The 20,858-nt window shown below is 43.5% G+C and overlaps 1 protein-coding gene across 11 annotated transcripts in view; it reads right to left on the bottom strand.

Moving 5' to 3' along the window:
• The window catches only part of LOC137374015 (coiled-coil domain-containing protein 9-like), a 386,016-nt gene that overhangs the window by 340,999 nt on the left and 24,159 nt on the right, over positions 1-20,858 (bottom strand). For all 11 annotated transcript variants that reach the window (XM_068039776.1, XM_068039773.1, XM_068039777.1 and 8 more), the window contains exon 2: positions 3,191-3,228. In XM_068039776.1, coding sequence (XP_067895877.1) covers positions 3,191-3,193 — 3 coding nt within the window. In that variant the 5' untranslated portion in view covers positions 3,194-3,228. The remainder of the gene's footprint in view (positions 1-3,190; positions 3,229-20,858) is intronic.

Below are 20,858 nucleotides of genomic sequence, written 5' to 3'. Positions count from 1 at the left end.
TCCAATTAACAAGATTTTCTACTCAAACAATTCTGCATTGGAGCCTGTGTAGAATTCTACAGATTTCCATTTATTATTTTTTTTAAAACCTTATAGTGCCTTTGACATGGAAAAAGGTCATAAGGAGCTTCACAGACATATCAGAAAAACAACTGACACTGAGCCAAAGGTGATATTAGGAGGAGTGACCAAAAGCTTGGAGAGAGGGGTTTTGAGGAAGGTCTTGAAGTCAGGTGCACAGGCTTTAGTGAAGGAATTCCAAAGCATAGGGCTTAGCAGGCTAATGGTGGGCAAAGTGGAGGGAGTTATGCACAAAGAGGTGTACAAAATGAAGGGTTTGGGCAAGGTTGCAGAGCTGGAAATAGTGAGGGGTGCGTCAGATCTGGAGATGACAAGGGCCTGGATAAAAGTTTCACCAGCATGGGCTAAGGTTAGGGTGAAGGCAGGTAGTCTTTGTGAGGGAGAGCATATGCAGCTAGAAGCTTAAGATTACCCCAATACGTGGACCTAAAATTAAATTGTGCCATACACAATTTAGGCTAAACACTATTTTTAGTTGATTAATTCTTAAATTTTCTATATTCTAATTATTCTTATAACTGCAAAGAAATTATGATTTTAGCAATTCAAATTCTGGCCATTCTAGATTTTCATATTACATCAATATTTCAGCTATTAGTTACAGACTTCTGTTCAGCAAAGGATAGCCAGTATTCCTCTAACTGGAGAAAGACTGTATGCAGGCACTGCTCAACAATAAGCTCAGAATTGATGAAAAACCTTACTCAGAGAAGTCTGCTGGCTGTATTTAATGAAACACAGCCTCTCAAAACACTAAATAAAAAAACACTGCATAACTATTAGATACTTTATAGTACCAAAACAACATCAAAGCAAAACTTAATGCAGTGATATCTAAATCAATGCTCATCTTTATAGCTTAGCTGTTAGCTGAGTCATTTGCTGGTGGATGCAATTAATCTTTTAAAGCTTAACATTCAAAGTAGGTTTCATAGAAATGATTCTGTACCTTTTTCCACTTAAAGCAGAATTAAAGGAATACAATTATGGGCGGCACAGTGGCGCAGTGGTTAGCACTGCAGCCTCACAGCTCCAGGGACCCGGGTTCGATTCCGGGTACTGTCTGTGTGGAGTTTGCAAGTTCTCCCTGTGTCTGCGTGGGTTTTCTCCGGGTGCTCCGGTTTCCTCCCACAAGCCAAAAGACTTGCAGGTTGATAGGTAAATTGGCCATTATAAATTGTCACTAGTATAGGTAGGTGGTAGGGAAATATAGGGACAGGTGGGGATGTTTGGTAGGAATATGGGATTAATATAGGATTAGTATAAATGGGTGGTTGATGTTCGGCACAGACTCGGTGGGCCGAAGGGCCTGTTTCAGTGCTGTATCTCTAATCAAAAAAAAAAAATGTTACACTTCAATCATAGCATCTGATCTGCAACCATTTCATGTGATACCCTTGCCATTCCATGTTAAAAGCCTTCTTAGAAGTTTATGAAACCACAAAACAGCCATCAACTTCAAGCTAATCAGATCATGTTACTGTTGATTCAGAAATATAATCTCGGTTTTGGTAATATTCAAGTTGCAATATAGCCATTTCATAAAGATTTTAGACACCACAATGTTCAAACTTCAAATTAACAAGTAGATTCAGCAACCTGGCCACCATTGTGGGAGGTGCCGGGGAGAACCGCTCCACAGGGCGGCCTGCAGCTGCTGCGGAACCCAAACAGACAGGGAGGGCCTCTAAGCCTGCCTGGGGTGCCGGCCCCGTGGCCTGCCAACGGGAGGCCACCTCCAGGCAGCTAAGCTGTTCCCTGCTGCCTGTAGGGATATGGAGGCTGACTGGAAAATCCCAGTCGGCCTCCAACAGTAGGCCTGCGATTAGTTCAATTGGCTACCCACCACTTGCAGCCCATTCGCCTCCAAAAAAATGGCCGGGCGGGATAGAGCCAGGAAACCTGCACACAGGCCGGAGGCATGAAATTCCCGTCCACCCCCCTCTGTTCCTGTCCCTGGTGGGGGCTAAAAGTCCAGCCCCTGGAGTCAGGTTCCACATGTATGCTGACAACACTAATTGTTACTGCTTCACCACCTCTAACAACCCTTCCACTATCTCTCTATTGGCAGACTACTTATTCGACATCCAATCCCGAATGAACTACAATTCCCTTCACCTAAATAGTGGGACAACTAAAGCCATCATCTCAGCCCCACCACAAACTCCTTACCTTTGTCACCAATTCCATTCCCCTCCCCCAGTACTGTCTCAGATTGGACCAGACAGTTCGAAATCTCAGTGTCCTACTTAACCCTGAGCTGAACTTCCAACCCCATATCATCTCCATCACAAAGACTGCCTACTTGTACCTCTGGACTGACACCCTGCCTTCACCCCCACTTGCTACTGAAACTCTCAGCCATGCCTTTGTCACCTTTAGAGTTGACTATTCCAATGTTATCTTGATTCATCTAGCATCCTCCACCCTCCATATATTTTAGCTCATCTAAAACTCAGTTGGCTGCTCATTCTGCATCTTTTTCTACCGAGGAGAAATACAAGATAAGTTACCTCTTGAAATTTTTGCATTATAAATTGTCTAGGCATGTTAACAAAGATTCTTCCCCACCTTACCTGCAATTTGGCAAACCTGCAAGAAACCCACCGTACCACCTATGCAGATCAGTAACTGGAGTCTTTGTGTCAACTGTCAAGAATAATACTTTGCCTGGAAAACTCTCCCACTGAAGTGGAGTTTATACAAAACTATTTAAGAAACAAGCTAATATTAGAATGCATACGTGGAATATCCTAACACTTGCAACTTAGAACTTTAAGAGGGAGGGAGTTCAGAATATTATACACCAACATTTTGATACTAGTTTGACTGGCTGATTTCAGTTTCTTCCAACTTCAATCATGAACAGTGGTATTGTGAGCACACTTCACCAATTTTGTAACCAATGCTTAACAGGATAGCCACTGTCCATATTAGTAATGAGTTGGTCACAAGATGATTTTCATAAAATGGATGTTCCGCTACTGTACCTATATATCTCTGTAAGAGGAACGGTGATCTGCATACAACAACGCCAGCTACACTAGTTAACATTACTATTCGGGAGAGAACCAGAGAAAATGTGTGAAAGCATTTCTTGCACACTTACCATCACTTCCACTCTTCATGTGTCCTTCAAACCTCGCCCTACAAGAATAAATTTTAAAATTAGTACATGTATTTAATGTTGTGTATGAACTATTGTATATGAGAAGTTGGTAAATAGAAACATGAGAATCCCAATTTAAAAGGATGCCAGAGGACCAGATGCCCTACCTCGAAACAATTACACCCTCACAGTATAACTTGTTAAAAGACCATAATCTGGAGCCCCAGTTCCAGGGATAGGGATAGAAGAAAGTACAGAGCACAAGGGGAACAAAAGAACACAAGTGGAAAGAGAAGCAGAGTTAACGTTTCGGGTCAGTGACCCTTCTTCGGAACTGGTCACTGACCCGAAACGTTAACTCTGCTTCTCTTTCCACAGATGCTGCCAGACCTGCTGAGTGATTCCAGCATTTCTTGTTTTTGTTTCAGATTTCCAGCATCCGCAGTATTTTGCTTTTATAAAAGAACACAAGTGTTGTGACAAAGAAAAATAAGGTTCACTTCAAATATTCTTCATTCATTTTCTTCAAAATTTCCATAATCAAATTATGAGTTCAATTGCAATACTGTGGTGAACCAAGAGTTACATATATAAAACTACTGGTCCAGATTTTTAAATCATTAAACCAGGATAGCCACTAGAAGCAGTTTCTTCTCACCATTTCAATTACTGTTGAAATGACCTTTTTCTTAACATACCCAACTTTTTCCATGGCCATCCTTCCCTCTATGGAAGATGATGGAAACACAGCAAACAATCCAGTGGGGTATCTTTGCTGATGGCTATCCTTGAGAGGCAGGTTCTGCCACAAGTGCCACACATAAAGCTGACACTGAGTTGTTATTTTCAGCGTTGGTGCCTGTTGCCAAGTAGCTGTAGCCACTGGTCGTTATGGTAGTGCAAGCCAGTCCACACGCCATTGCCCTCTTGCGCTAGCAAGTGACTCCCAGATGCGATAGTCAACATTTACAGCCTTCATATCATACTTGCAGGAAACTTTGAAGCAGAGCTTTGGGCGCCCTAATGGTCGTCTGGCCCAGCTACCTGGAAGTTCAGATGAAGTTCAATGCAAAGAAATGTGAAGTGATTCATTTTGGTAGGAAGAACATGGTGAGTCTATATAAAATAAACGGTACAACTCTAAAGGGGTGCAGAAGCAGAGGGACCTGGGTGTATATGTGCATAAGTCATTGAAGGTGGCAGGACAGGTTGAGAGAATGGTTAAAGCATACAGTATCCTGGGCTTTATTAATAGCAGCATAGAGTACAAGAGCAGGAGGTTATGTTGACCCTATGTGGTATAAGACACGAGTTCAACCTCAGCTAGAGCAAAGACCTGCATAGGTCAGGAAAAAGAACCTGACACAAACGCAACCGATCCACAGCAGACCCAAGCCCGACCCGAGTCCCTCCAATTTCGCACCGAGCCCAACCTGGCCCCATTCGACCCAACCATCCCTTTACTTACCTTCCGAATGGGAAGCTCCACGAAGCTACAGCGCATGCACGATGACGTCATAGTGACATCACTCGCTCATTGCGCAGACTCAGTTTCGTCCCGGACTCCCAGCTCAGCTAAGGTTTTTATTTTTAATACTTACTGGCAGAGCACTTACTGTGTGTGTCCAGCCCAGACTCGGCCCGACCTGACCCAAACCCGACAAGTCGTTGGGTCCCATCGGGTTCAAGTCGGGTAGCAAGCCTTTAAGCTGGAGTACTGCGTCCTGTTCTGGGTGCTACACTTTAGGAAAGATGTGAAGGCATTGGAGAGAGTACAGAAAAGATACACAAGAATGATTCCAGGGATGAGGAACTTCAGTTATGAAGATAGATTGGAGAAATTAGGACTGTTTTCCTCGGAGAAAAGAAAACGGATAGGAGATTTGACAGAGGTATTCAAAATCATGAGGGGTCTGGACAGAGTAGATAGGGAGAAACTGCTCCCACTCGTAAAACAATCGACAAAGAGAGGGCACAGATTTAAAGAAATTGGTAAAGGAAGCAAAAGTAACATGAGGAAAAACTTTTTGAAGCTGCGAGTGGTTAGGGTCTGAAAAGAACTGCCCGAGAGTGTGGTGGAAGTAGGTTCAATTGAAGCACTCAGAAGGAAATTAAACTGCTATATGAAAAGGAAGAATGAGCAGGGTTACGGAGAGGAGGCGGGCGAATAGCACAAAGTGAATTGCTCATTCGGAGAGCCGGTGCAGACACAATGGACCGAATGGCGTACTTCTGCGCTGTAACAATTCTGTGATTCTGCGAACATACAAAAGGTCCTTGGGTATGCAACCTTCTTCCATCCTGCGGATGTGACCGATCCACCGAAGCCACCTCCGTTTGATTAGTGCCAACGCACTTGGGAGCTCTGCCTTTGAGAGGACTGCCACATTTGTGATTTTGTCTTGCCAGGATATACACATAATGCACCACAGACAGCAAAGATGGAAATTATTGAGCTTCTTTTCCTGATAGCTGTAAGTCGCCCATGTTTCACAGCCATACAGCAAGGTACTGACAGACAGACTCTCACCATGGACCCAAGGTAGCAGAATTTGCTAACCACTTATTTAGTGCGATCAGGGACGGAGATGCAACACCATGTCCCAAGACAACAGTTTTCTTGATGCTTATAGTCAAAAAGAAAAAGTTACAGGCACGGGAGAGACAGTCCATGAGTCTTTGTAGCTGAGTTTCCGTTTGAGCAACCAGCAGGATGGATTAATTCTCTGATGCATTTCTGTCTTCGCTTTCAGCCTTGATAGATTGTAGAGCTTGCCATCTGACCTAGTGTGCAAGTAGACTCCTTCCATATCTGCAGGGAAGGTGTAGATCAGGAGCATGGGGAGAAAATGCCAAATAGGGTGGGAGCAAGGAGACAACCCTGTTTCACTCCATTCTTCACTCCAAAACTGTCGAAAGTGGAGCCATCAAGCTGCAGAGTGCAGCACACGTTATCATGGAAGGAGCGGACAAGACTGAGAAGCTTGGGTGGACAGTCAATTTTTCCCAAAATCTTCTAAGGCCCAGGAGACACTGCTGACAGTGTCGGATGCCTTAGGGAGATCTAAGAAAGTAAGGTAAAGGGGTATACTCTGTCCGTCACTTCTCTTGTAGCTGGCTTATGGAGAAGATCCTGCCCACGGTAGACCAGCTGGCACAGAAACCGCACTGCGCTTACGGGTATGCTCGGTCTGCGAGTAAATGCAGTCTTTTAAGTATGACTCTAGCAAAGTCCTTCATCATGACGCTAAGGAGTGAGATGCCTCTGTAGTTGCTGCAGTCTCCTCTGTCGCTTTTGTTTTTGTATAGTGTGATGATTCTGGTATCACGCATCTGTTGTGGAACAGAGCCTACTATCCAGTAGAGGAGGAGGTAGTCACAAAGGTGTGGCAATAGATGGGACTTTCCGTGTTTGAGCAGCTCAGCTGGGATTCTGTCCTTGCCAGGTGCCCTTCTGTTCGCTAGGCGGTCTATGGCCTTCTCGAGCTCCAGTGATGAGAATTCTTCATTTAACTCATCCACAACAGGAAGTTGCAGGAGAGCGTCAAGCACTGACTGGGCGATGTCAGATCCACAGGAGTACAGCTCACAGTAGTGTGCAGTCCAGTGGGACATCCTTTTTCTTAATATATCCAACTTTTCCCATACACCACAGCAAAGTAACTAGAATATCTGCATTACTGATCACGACCTGTTATTCATCACTGCGCTATTCAGTTTGGTCAGTCCAATAAAAAAGCTTTCTACCTTTTCATTCCTCACTCCTAACAATCAAGTCTCACTCTTTGTAAGATTGATCACTAGGTCAGCTGACTGTAACCTTCAGAAGAGGTCTTCTAACAGTAGCCCCTCCCCCACCCCAGGTGTCACTGTATATTAACAGATCATCCAGGTACACTACACAGTTGGGTAGGCCAGCCACTACCTGGCTCAGCAGCCTTTGGAAGGCAGATGGGGCATTTCTTAATCCTAATGACATCACCCGGTACTGGAATAAGCCATCTGGGGGTGACAAAAGCTGACATCTTTTTAGCTCGAGTGGTTAAGGCAACCTGCCAGTATCCTTTTAACAAGTCTATCTTGGTTATGTGGGTGGCATTTCCTACTCTATCAATACAGTCTTCCAGGCGGGGAATTGGGTAGGACTCAGCTCTGGTTACTGCATTAACCTTTCTGTAATCAATGCAGAGCCTTTTTGAGCCATCGGGCTTGGGCACCAGCATAACTGGGTACGTCTAGCTGCTCTGACTGGGCTCAATCAGCTTGTGCTCCAACATGTACTGAATTTTCTCCCAAACCTGGATCAGTTTCCCAGGACCTAGGTAATAGGGATTATGTTTTAAGGGATGTTTTATTGCTACATCAACATCGTGTAGGGCTAGGTTGTGCACCCTGGTTTGGCCCTGCAGATCTCTTTAAATGCTGTGAGCAGCTTTGTTAGGTCTCCTCTCTGCTCTGTGTTTAAATTGGAGAGTACAGTGTCTAATCTTCCTGGCACTTCGGTGTTAGCTAACCGGATGGTAGGCTTAGGGTATTTGGGAATCCTCCCAGCCTCCCTCTAACTCATCCTCATTGTCCCTTTTGTCCTCCTCTTTCCTGACTGCTTGACAGACCTGTGCTTGTTTGTCCCTTTCCTGGCTGTGATACTGCTTTAACATATTGATATGGTACAGTCTTTGTTTTTTTCTTACTGTCTGGGGTGTCAATTAAATAATTCACCTCGCTAATCCTCTTTACTACTCTGTATGAGCCACTGAACCAGGCTTTCAGTTGTTCACCTTGCATTAGTAGCAGCACTAACACATGGTCTCCAGGCTGAAGTGTTCTGGCCTTGGCATGTTTATCCACCTGTCTTTTCATAGCTGTCTGGAAGAGTTTTAGGTGTTCCTGCGAGACCGCACAGGCTCTCGTGAGCCACTCACAGAACATGGAGATGTAGTCTAACAGGGAAGATTCATCCCTGTGTCCTAAACCTCTCCTTGATTAGTTTAAGAGGACCTCTCACCCCGTGTCCATAAACTAATTCAGAGAGAATAAAGCTAGTGGAATCATTGGGTGAGTCCCTGGTAGCAAACAGAAGAAATCACAGCCCTTTGTCCCAGTCATGGGGGTACTCATAGCAGTATGCCCTGATCGTTGGCTTTAGGATCTGGTTCCAAAGTCCCTTGTGACCGTGGTGGTAGGCTGAGGACTTTAGCTGGGTTATGCCCAGATTACCCATGACCTTTTGAAAAATGCTGAACATAAAATTTGTGCCCTGATACAACTGGATCTCAGTAGGCAGCCCATATCAGGTAAAGATTTGGGTTAGCCCCTCCACTACTACCTTGGCAGCGGTAGTTCTTAGTGGGATAGCCTCTTGAAATCGGGTAGCCACATCCATAATGGTGAGAAGATACTGGTAGGCCCTTTTTGTTTTCAGAAGGGTCCCCACACAACCCACCAGCATTCTGCTGAATGGTTCCCCACAACCTGGCACATGTGGCAAGTCTTACAGAACTCCACCACATCCCTGTGGCGTTGTGGCCAGTGAAGATGCTGTCTTAGGCGGGCTTGGGTTTTTCAGATACTGACATGTCCAGCCACTGGAATTTGGTGGGCTATTCTCAATATTTCCCAATGGTACCTCTGCAGCACCACTACCTGATGGACCACTGTCCACTCTTCATCTGTAGGTCTGTGAAGAGGTCTCCACTTCCTCATCAGCACCTCATTCTTTAAATAGTAGCACTTTAGAACCCCCTCTGCTTCAGCTTCAGTTTGGGCTGTCTGTGCTAACTATTTTAACACTGGGTCAGCTTGCTGAGCCTCGACCAAGGAAGACCCGCTAATCACTTCCTTTGGTTCCTCCAAATTCCTGAAGGATAACCAGACAGCAGGATCATCCGTCTGCAGTGCCAGTTTAGCCTCCTCTGATAGAGCTGGTTTGGCCATGGATTGGGTCACCACACAGTCAGGAAAAATGCCAGGGACCTTTTCTTTATTCGTTCATGGGACATTGGCGTCACTGACTAGGCCAGCATTTACTAGCCATTCCTAATTGTCCTCGAGAAGGTGGTTGTGAGCTGCCTCCTTGAATTGCTGCAGTACACAGTGCTGTTAGGAAGAGAGTTCCAGGGTTTTGACCCGGCGACAGCAAAGGAATAGCAATATAGTTCCAAGTCAGGATGGTGTGCAGTTTGGAAGGGAACTTCTCCTGTAACTGCTGTTTCCCTCGTTCGGCCTCTCTAAGACCACTGGGGAAGCTACCACCTTCGCCCCCGCTAGGTCATTACTAAGGAGCAGGTCGACCGCACAGTTACCGGTCCTGAAATAAAGACGCATTCCAGGTGCACCCAACATAAAAGTATGGGTATATGACTTCCCCAATACTGCTCACTAATACTTTGGCAATCAGTGCACTGTCTGGGGGAAAAGTCAAGCCTTTTCCCAGCAGAAGGAATTGGGTGGCCCCTAGGTATGACAATGGGCATACTTGCCTCACCCGAGGGGTATGGGAGTCAACTTTCCTTTAGACACAAGATCCTGGTAACTCTCAGGGATTTTGTTATGTTCTCCCGCACTCACAGCGGTACTTTTACAGGGACTTACTGCTGCAGTTAGAGCCACAGCCTGGTCTGCAGTGCTTTCCATCAGGGCCCCATTTCCTGCACTGATCTGGTGTACCCTGACTAATCACATGAGTTTTCCCCATAACTTCCAGCAATCAGCTCGAAGGTAACCTGCCTTGTTGCAATGGAAACATACAGGCTTTCAGGCATCACTACTGTTTTCAGCACCTTCCTTTTTGACCTGGAGAGGGCCCCCGGTATTTCCAGTTTTCCCTTCTTGCCCGTGGCTGTTCATTTTCTTATCATTCTCCCACCTTCTATCCTTTTCAGGTTTTTGGAGGTGACTAGGGAAGGGTTTCCCTTGGGGCAAGGGCTTGTGGTCAAGCTCACAATCATCAGCTAAGGTTACTGCCTGCCTGGCTTTTGGAACCTTTTGTTCCTCCAAGTGAGTTTTTATGAAAAGGGAAAGCAAGTTTTGAACTCCTCGAAGATGATCACCTCCCTAAGGTTTTCGTAAGTGGACTCTATCTTAAGCACCCATGACCACTGGTTGAAAGCGAGTTGCTTAATCCTTTTGAACTCGATGCAAGTTTGTTAAGGCTGTTTTCGGAGAGTTCAGAATTTTTGGTGGTACGCCTCTACCAGCTCATATTCGCTCAGAATAGCATTTTTGGTCATCTCTGTTTACTGAACTCTCATCAGACAACAGGGAATAAACCTCATGGGCTTTTCCTGTTAATTTGCTTTGCAGTAACAGGGATCCAGCCCTCCACTGGCCACTTCAACTGTTTTGCAAGCTTTTCAAATGAGATGAAAAATACTTCCACATCCCCTCATTTGTACTTTGGTATCAACTGGGAGAACTTTAAGAGCTCAGCACTTGGTCCTGAGCTAGGGGAAGTTCCCTCCCTCGTGATGCCTTCACTGGGTACACTGGGTCTTCCCCGACTCAGTTCGAGCCGCCTTAACTCTCTTTGCTGCCATCCTTTTTCTCCCTTTCCTGCAATTCTCTTTCACTTTCTTCCTTCCATTCCTGTCTCTCCCTTTCCTTTCTCTTCCTTGGAATTCTAGTCTCCGCTGTTTAAGCGGTATCTTGGCTAATGCTAGTCTGTTGTTTCAGATTCTATGCCCAACTCTGGTGCTTCAGTTTCAATTTCAAAATAGCTGGCCACAAGTTTTAGGATTTCAGGTTTCCTAGCTCTTGAACATATATTTATCTCTAAATGCCTAGCTATACTCCTTAACTCTGATGAAAGGTCACAGACCTGAAACGTTAAATCTGCTTCTCTCTCCACAGATGCTGCCAGACCTGCTGAGGATTTCCTGCACTTTCAGTTTTTGTTTCAAATTTCCAGCATCCACAATATTTTGCTTTTATCTCCTTAACTCTTCAATGGATAGGCTTTTAAACTGTCCCAAGTTACTTCACTTTGTTCTAGGAAGGTTCTGGCCATGAATGTGGACATTTTAATACTTTAGCACTGAAAACCACAAGAAATCCTGTATTGAAGTTTTTTTTTTTAATTATTGCTAGGGATCAATTTGGTTTCCCACTTCCAATTTCTCACTTGTCTGAGAGTTTGATTTCTGTTATGATCAGGTGAGGAGGGGTCAAAGGGCTCCCTTCTTTTCCCTCACCTTGCTTGATCACAACAGGTTTATTTCACAACAGGATATATGTGCCAATTCAACGCGTTTAACTGTTCTCACACCGTGATCATAAAAGAAACCATACATTTTCTTGAGTTTAACAAAAAAAGGTTAGCTTTATTGTACATCAACCGATCTATAAAGTCAAATAAAAAAACGCTCCAACTTTCTCACACACACAGTCGAACTTTATATACACACACACACACACAAATAGGTTACAGAGTGGGGAAGGAGAGATTGGTCGAATTAGAGTCCAGAGAAATAAAAGTGGTATACAATCTGCGGAGGTTGGTGACACGGCTGGTTTCAGGCTGAGAGTGGTGGTCTTTCCTTTGGCGGTCCTGAGGCTTCCGATTTGAAGATGTGGATGGCTGATTCAATGGTTGTTCGGGAGACAGAAATGCAGCTGATTTCCTTCAGGGGGTCTCTGTCTGCAGCAGGCAGTGTTCAAAGCTTGCAAGGTGGATTTGAGAGAGGGAAAGGAAGGAGCAACTCCACTGGGGTCTTCTCTTGTCACTGTCTAGCTGCCTGTCTGGTTGCTGCAGAGAAAACAACAGCTTACGCACACAGATGGTGGGCCTATCACATGACCATCACCCAGTGATTCAAGCGCAGTGGTTACCAGTGTGTATTTCCTCTTGCAACTTAATCAGTCCATGTCCAGGAATTCCCTTCTCACAACCAGGGTCCCATTGTGCAAGTGATTAGGTTTGAGTGGTTCGTCTCCACCAGTTTAATATTCAGGTGATGGCCTTGATGCCTTGTTAAATGGGAACAGGATAGGTAGTTCACTCAGGTTCCCAGATCATTGTTCTTGATGAATCCATGCAGACAATCTGTTTTCATCTCAGTGTAACGGAATGTGCAATACAGTGATGCAAATTGGGGTGGCCATCTTTAGCTGCTAGTACAGAGTCACCTTTTATCTGTTTTTTTTAATTTAATTCAGGTTTCCAGCCAGTGACATTACTCTCTAGCATACAGACTGTCCCTATTACAATTAGATTGTAAGACTAACTTATTGATCCTTAAGACAAAGGGATGCAACGGAACATTATTAATTGGAGACCTACAAATACTGAGTCAGTATTGTTTCATTTGCTGACAAAGATTTTATTAAAGAGGCGACTGATAGTATATCGTTAACACTTGATAAAACAACACAGTGTAATGAAAATATGGCAGTTTAGTACAATATTATAGCTGTTACACAACACAATAAGGATTAATTGGCAGCAGTTTTGTGGACTTAATAAAGTAATTCAACACAACAGTCTTCTGATGTTGCCTATTGCCTAGGATCTCAATGAAAATTCCAATGGAGAGTCTTGACTGTATCTCAACTCCTTTGCCATATTGAAATGGCAAAGGTCAAAACTTTCTGTTAAAAAGGAGTCAAACAAGGAGAACCTCTGTTCTTTCCACCATTAGGTTATATCATTTGCTTTGATTACTTCAATAACCTGGATTTGGCATTAGCCCAAGAAGCAGCATTCTCAATTTAAGGTTCACAACTCTTGCTTTTGCCAATGATATCTTAATTAGCAACACTATCAAGATTATGAAAAAGAACATCAATTTTGCAGCTGATGTTGTAAATAAAAAGATTTTCCAAGATGGTTTACATTGCAGAAGTCATATTCTCCCTTGTAATACTGAGAAATAGTTTGGTCCCTTGGTGGGGTTAAGTATGGAAAGATAAATAGGAATGCTGAAAGAGTGTATTAAAACATTTGGAAGACAGTCTAATAGCAATCTAGAATGCATCCATTATCAACAGCAACAGGGAGTCTGACAACTACTTGATATAATTTCATTATTCTGTATTCCTCTACTTGGGAAGGGCCAGAAATGACATTGCCCCAAATGGAAGTCTCTGGGAAATCCAACAAACCTGGCATTCTTGGTCATTTAAATAAAAAAAACACGCAAAGAACATTTCCAAAAAGATCAGGAGATTATGGGACAAATATTATACCCTGATACACACCCCACTCCCTCCCATCTTGCTCTACACTGGGCTAGAGAGAGGCAAAGTAACAAAATGAATTAGAAAGTCTATGAAAATCATTGTGAGCAAACATCAGGTCAGTTTGTTGAAATGGGATATTCATACTCAAAGTTTACAGAGTATGGATAACTGGCCTGTGCTAAAAGTACTTTTTAAAGAGAGATAGCTCATTAAAGCTCTACTTCCACAAACATTTCCTGCCTAAGGATCTAACTCCTGGAATGGATGACAGGCTGACTCTCCAAGATTCACATCTTCATCACCTCCAAACTCAACTTTCACAATACACTTCTTGCCAGCCTTCCAAGCTCACCCACATCCTGTCCTGCCCTCATGCTCAGATATCACTGCCATTCTCAGACCTCTACTGAAAGTCTCAAAGTATTAAATCAACATCCTTGTTTAAAAGTTCATTCACAGCAAAGCAAATGATATAAACTAATGGTAAAAAGAACAGAGGTTCTCCTTGCTTGACACCTTTTCAACAGCAAGTTTTGATCTTTGTCATTTCAATATGGCAAAGGAGTTGAGATACAGTCCAGACACTCCATATCCCCCCTCCCCAACCTTTGCAACTTCCTTCAGTTCAAATGTTGGTACACGCCCTGAACACTTTCAGTGCTAGCTTCTTGTTCATCTCACCCTCCCTTCATTCTCTGTTGGCAAAGTCTTCAGCCTTGACCCTATACTTCAACTCTCTTCCTGAACCTCTTCACCTTCAAAAATCTCCATAAAATTGTTTCTTTAACCTTCAATCAACGTCAATTACTACAAATAACACCTAGCATCATTAAATACCAGGGCATGTTAAAGACATAAGCAAATGCAAATTAGTGGTATTGTTGCGGTGCAGAGAAAATAGGGGATTTTAGTTACAAGGTTAGGTTGGAAAAGCTGGGGGTGTTGCAAAGGAGATTGAGGGGAGATTGAATAGAGGTGTACAAGATTATGACAGGCTTGGATAAGTTAAACAAGGAAAAACTGGCCCCATTAACTAATATTTAATTAATTAGTTAACAAGGACTAAGGGACAGAGATTGAAGGTTTTGGGCAAGGGATGCAGGGGGAAATATGAGGAAAAACCTTTTTTTACGCAGCGGGTGTAACGACCTGGAACTCGCTGCCTACAAGGGTGGTGGAAGCAAAGACAATCAATGACTTCAAAAGGAAACTGGATGGCTACTTGAAAGAAAAACTTGAAGGGCTACGAGGATCGAGTGGGGCAGTAGGACTGACTGAATAGCTCCGTGCAGAGCCCAATGGACTTGATGGGCCACGTGGCCTCCTTCTGTGCGGTAAATGGCTCTAGTCAGTGTCCATTCATTAAAGATGTTCATATTAAAAAGGCACAAAATGATCTTCTGTTGGTAGAATATGAGTTACCGGATGGCAGACATTATGAACCACACAGTGCCCAGATTATTATCAAAAATCATAGAAATCAAATCAAGTGTTCCCATGGTTCATTTGTTACAGATGTCACAGGAAAATCAGCCACCTGTGTTAGGGAATAAGTTGGAGCTGCATAAACAATTATTTAAGAGATAACACATTTCTCTGCATTTTTGGCTTCATGATGGATGTCGTAAGAAATGGAGACGTCCTTGACATGAGAAATGTCTAGACAATCATTACTGGGCTTTGCAGAAAATTACTTTAAGATTGGATATGCAAGTAATATTGTAGCAATTTTGTGGAAAGCCCAGTAATGATTTTCTAGACGACTCTCTCATGCTCAGTGTCAAGGACACCTACGGTAAATCAGCTCTCATTCCCATAAACCAGTATGACTTTATATACACAACTCTGGCAATGTAGTGCAGCTCAGGGTTGAACAAACTACCATTACTGTACTTTTCTACTGGAAACAGCACAAGTCCTGTCACGTTCATCTAGCTTTCCTATAACAAAGAACGTTGTATGTAGCTGTTACGTGAGTATGGATCATTTTACATACCCTGATACAAAAACAAGTAACACTGCCAATTTTACTGATAGTAGCAAGCCCAGATCAATGTCCATAAATCACAAGACATGATATTTTCTCAATCCTCTGGAGCTTTTGCTTGCTTAATTCTACAACGGCTATATGTTACGAACGGATGAAAACCAGCTGTAAATTGTAGTATTTTTGTGCACTTGGTTGTTATTGTCAGCTGCCATTAGACACAGAGAAAATAGAAGAAACTAGTATACAAATAGGTTAAAAACTCAGTTCTTAATGTGCATGTTGACCCTTTTGTTCTGGGTATGGTATGTTATTACTGAAGAATCTTTTGAGTTTGAGAACAGCCATTTTTTTCTCTGATCTCTCTCTTTTTATATATATACACACACAATATACACATACAGCATGTTAAGTTGTTTTACTTCTGTGTTCAACTTGTCTAAAATCTAAAATGTAGCAAGACCAACAGGAGGTGGGGCAGCTACTTGAAGGGGTCCGGTCAAATGACCTAGAAGCCACCCTTTTTAGCCTGTCTAATTTTGAAAGTTTCAGTTAAAGAGAACAGCTCAGACAAGAAACAGCCGCCTTGAAGCCTCTCTATCTCTGGAGCCTGCAAGAAGAAAAAGCCACAATCGGAAAAGCAGCAAGAGATCTGTCTCCACTCTCTGCCAGTTCCTCTCTCGTCGGAAAGGGTGAAATCAGAAACTAAACTGCCTCAGCTTATCTCCAAAAGTGCATAAGTAGAAAGTTAAAGAGAAGAGATTTCCTATGACTCCCACTCCACTTGGCATTTCTAGTTGGTTAATTCCAGTTTTAAATTTTTCTTAGTTAAAAAAAAGACTATGGTTTCAACCGGGACCCCCATCAATTTGTAATCAAGCTTTTTTCTTTACTTGGTAAATGTTCTTGCCCTTTTGATGACTTTACCTTTCCTTGTATGTTTGTTAGCGTGCGTTAAGCAGTTAATCCCCTCTCAAATTTAACAATGTATGTTAATAAACCCTTTTTATTAAACTTTAAAAACAGGGTTGTTGCGGTCCTTTAAAAGTCAGGATTCACAAACTGAGGGAGTAGAGAAATACGCCAGCTTTTTTTTTTAAAAAGGAAAAGATTTAAATCAATTTGCTTACAGACAGGTTGTTGAAAACATAGAGAAATCTGTTTTCAAAATTAACCACCTGTACGTAAAATATAGCAAAGAGCTAGCAGAAAGCTGCTAAATACACCTCACTGCCTGGTCAAGGAGCTGTTAAATCAGCCTTATTCCCCACAGCCAAAACATGGACATTCCCCATCAAGAGAACCAGGTTACTCGAGTTCAAGGCAGTTCTTTAAGAATGCTCACCAACAAAAGCGACAATGAGACCTGGCTGGCATTTATGCAGAACCAAGTTGGCTTCTTTAAACCAACCATTAGGAATAACAATATGCATCACCAACAAACAGACCTGAAAATACAATTAGTGATTGAGCGGGTAAGAAAACAGATCTACAGGATCTCCATTCACACAAGGAATTTGAATTTCCCCCTAACCTAATTACCTAGCATGTACTACACAAACCACTGACCACCTCCAGGCCCTTACCCATTGTCTCTCAAGACATGGAGGCCAAAGGCAAAGGCAGGTACTACACAAAAAAGGGACTACCAAAATCCCATGAACAGATGACAAAAATAGGAATCTTTCTATCATTACAACTCCATCCAGATGTTTTGAATAATTAGTGTTCTACCTACACTAAAGGGGTTAAATTGGATAGGACTCATTCACTGCATTGCAGTCAGCACAGTAAATTCCTGGCTAGGACCACTTAAAGGCAGCCTGCATCTCTTAAAGAGTGGGAGTAGCTTCAGAAATGAATTGAAAGCGAAGAATGGCTGGAAGGGAGCCGGCACCAAGGTTTTCAGACACTGCACTGGGGGAGGTGGAAAGGAGAGATGTACTGTATTTGCATGGGGGCAGGAGGCCCTCCAGAAACATCTTCAGGAGCCAGTGGAACTAAGTAGCAGCGGAGGTCAATACTAGGAGTGTTGCGCCTCGAACCTGGATGCAGTGCAGGAGGAAGTTCAATGACATCATACGAGTTGTATAGGTCAGTGAGTTCATCTTTGAATGGCACATCATTCCACTGCACCATGAGCCTCAGCTACTGCTCAATTCACAACACTACCACCAATGATCAACAATTTCAATCAATCAGAACTCAACCCTATCATTCATGCATTTTATCTCACCTGGATATGTTAGCACTGTGACAAGCCTAGCACCCACAATTCACAGCTCGCTAACCCTAACCCTTTAGAGGCAGTAGGAAACAAGTGGAAGAGGACAAGCCGCTCTTTATACATTAACCCCCATGGAGAGACAGCGTGGGTCATTATGAAATGGCATCACTGAAGCCATGCTCACTGGTGGGGCTGAAGTGATCGATGATCAGGTTATCAGCATACCTATTCCACTTTCCCCCAACCCACTTTTCCCTCATCCCTCAATCTCTTCTGACTGAGAAGCTGCAAAGGGTGTAAGCATGCAATTAGTTTCTCCTCGCCCTTCACAACACAATGCTTGTCCCTTTTTTCATTTCAGATACTCAAAAATTGGAACTTGCCAATCAATGGAGGAAGACAGCGACAACAGTGAAGATTGAAGACAAAGACACTATGATTCAATCTTACACTCTCAGCCATCAGTTCAAATAATGACACCTGCTCAGACAAAGGAGGGATCTGAACATGGCGAGACAGGGGGCACAAATGCACAGAAGCCAGGGCAGGGGGAAAAGGATAGCACAGGTGCTTGTTCATCAGAGCGCAAGATCACACAAGTTCTGCTGCGGGGACTCAGATAAGAACTTCAAAGTGCCAGGCGAGAGAAGGCAGTTGATGAGTGTACATAACCAAATGCTTGATGCACTGGAAAGTCTTCCAGAAAGCATGCACTCAATATCAAGTAGCTTGGAGGAGTCCAGCACCAACTTGGCAAAGGGCTTTGTGGAAAACCTGGAGCTCAGCCCTTCCAACATCGAACAAGGTGGTCATCTCTATCACCATGCCTGTGGAACCCACCACAATACAGCATCAGATGGCTGATATAAGTTTGGAATGAAGCACCGACAGCTTCCATCAAAGGTCTAAGTGCTGCAGTGGAAGAACAGATTGCTGTCCTCATGCTTCTGAACACAACTGTTCAAAGGGACTTCCAGGGCATCACAGCACTTGATTAATCTATTCTCTAACAGATCAGTAGGATTGCCGAGACGCCACCCTGAGAACGTGCAGTGGCTCCACAGAGCACAATTCTGCTGTCCTCTCTCAGGATTACTGTATGGTAATGTGGCTAGCCCAGACTGCCACAGTCCAAGCCAAAGTGGTACAGTCTGAAGCTGGGCCTTCTAGGACCAGCGCTGCACGAGGTCGACCTCCAAGACCATCTAGAGTCTCAAATGAAGATCCGCAGCTTTCTACAAGCCATGCTGCAACCATTGAGGAAGCACCTCATAGGGACATAAGGATAGTATATAAAATGTATATAAAATATAGTTGAGGATGTAACTAGTAGGGTAGATAAAAGAGAGCCAAGTAGATGTAGTATTCTTGGATTTCCAAAAGGCATCCAATAAAGGTGCCATATAAAAGGTAAATAGACAAGATAAGAGCTCATGGAGTCAGGGGCAATACATTACCATGGATGGAGGATTGGTTAACAGACAGGAAGAAAAGAGTAGGGCTAAATGAGGCATTTTCATCACTAGTGGAGTGCCACAAAGATCAGTGCCAGGGTCTCAGCTATTTATAAGCTATATTACTTAGACGGAGAGTAAATGTGTCCAAGTTTGCCGACAATAGAAGGCTAAGTGGGAATGTAAGCCGTTGAGAAGAACACAAAGAGGCTATAAAGAGATATAGACAGGTTAAGTGAGTGGGAAACAAGGTACAGATGGATATAATGCGGGGAAGTGTGAAGTTATTCACTTTGATAGTAAGAATAGAAAAGCTGAATTTTTTTTTTAAAGGTGTGAAACTTGTAAATGTTCAGAGACTTGACTGTACTCGTACAAGGAACATTATGAACAGCAAGCAATTAGGAAGACAAATGGAATGTTGGCCTTTATTGCAACAGGATTGGAGTAGAATAAGGAAGACTTTCTAAAATTGTATAGGACTTGGTGAGTCCACAACTGCAGTAAAGTGCATAGTCTTGGACTCCATATCTAAGGAAAGATATACTCCCTCTTGAGGCAGTACAGCGAAGTTCACTAGATTGGTTCCTGGGATGAGAGGGTTGTCCTATGACAAGACAGAGTAAATTGGACCTATGCTCTCTCGAGGTTAGACGAATGAGAGGGGTTCTCATTGAAACATACAAGATTCTGAAGAGGCTTGACAGGGTAGACACAAATGGTTGTTACCCTTGGCTGGGGAATCTAGAACACGGGGACACAGTCTCAGGATAAGGGGTTGACCATTTATGACTGAGATGAGGAGAAATTGCTTCACTCAAAAGGTTGTGAACCTTTGGCATTCTCTACCCCAAAGGGTTGTGGATGCTCCATCGTTGAGTGCATTCAAGATTCTGATAGACAGATTTTTGGTCTCTCAGGAAATCAAGGGATACGAGGAGCAGGCACAAAAGTGGAGTTGAGGCAGATCATCAGCTATCGTTGTGTTGAACAGTGGAGCAGGCTCGAGTGGCCTTATAGTCTACTCCTGCTCCTATTTCTTATGTTCTTATGATAGACTACAGAACACAGAAGACAGGCACTAAGGAAATGCACAATATTAGTTTATTTTTGTTTGTGGAATATAATGATTCTGGTTACACTTTCTCCTCCTCTTCCTGCTGCTCCTCCACTCCCTCCTCCTCTATTGATAGATGGTGGGAACGACTGTTCCCAGATTATGCAATCTCAAACTACTGAAAACCTTGATATTCGTTCAGCTGAGTACTGTAGGTCACCTCCAAAGAGGTTTAGGCAGTAAAAGGGTTTCTAAAGGACACCGATGTTGTGCTCTATATAATTCCTTGTGGTAGCATGGCTTTAATTGTAGGTCTGATCAGCACATGTGCACGGGTTGTGGACCAGAGTCAGGAGCAGATAACTTTTGATGCCAGTAGTCAGCCTATGGCTTGACGTCATGGTTCAAATAGAGGTGGCACACAGAACTGCTGCAGAATGAAGGAGCTGTGACTACTGCCAGGTTAATAGGTATTCAGCTGCTTGATTCCCCTGCGGTCACACACCAGCTGAGAAAGTGGAATCCCTTTCAATTCATGAAAATGGCAGAATTTACATGTGACACATGGAATGGCACCCTGCAGCATGGGGAAGCCTGTCCATGCAAACCTTCATCCTCGCTCTGCCTGCTTGTTTCTGGCAAGAGGGAACAAAATGAAGCCGTAACACTGTATATAGAGCGCCTCAGTGACCTCCCTTATGCAGCAGTGTGCTGCAAACTGCATGATAGTGCATAAAAGTTAAGAACCACAGTCAACTTCACAGCCA

The sequence above is a fragment of the Heterodontus francisci genome, chromosome 9 (assembly GCF_036365525.1).
Source record: "Heterodontus francisci isolate sHetFra1 chromosome 9, sHetFra1.hap1, whole genome shotgun sequence".
NCBI lineage: Eukaryota > Metazoa > Chordata > Chondrichthyes > Heterodontiformes > Heterodontidae > Heterodontus > Heterodontus francisci.
This window is presented reverse-complemented; position numbering and strand designations above follow the sequence as displayed.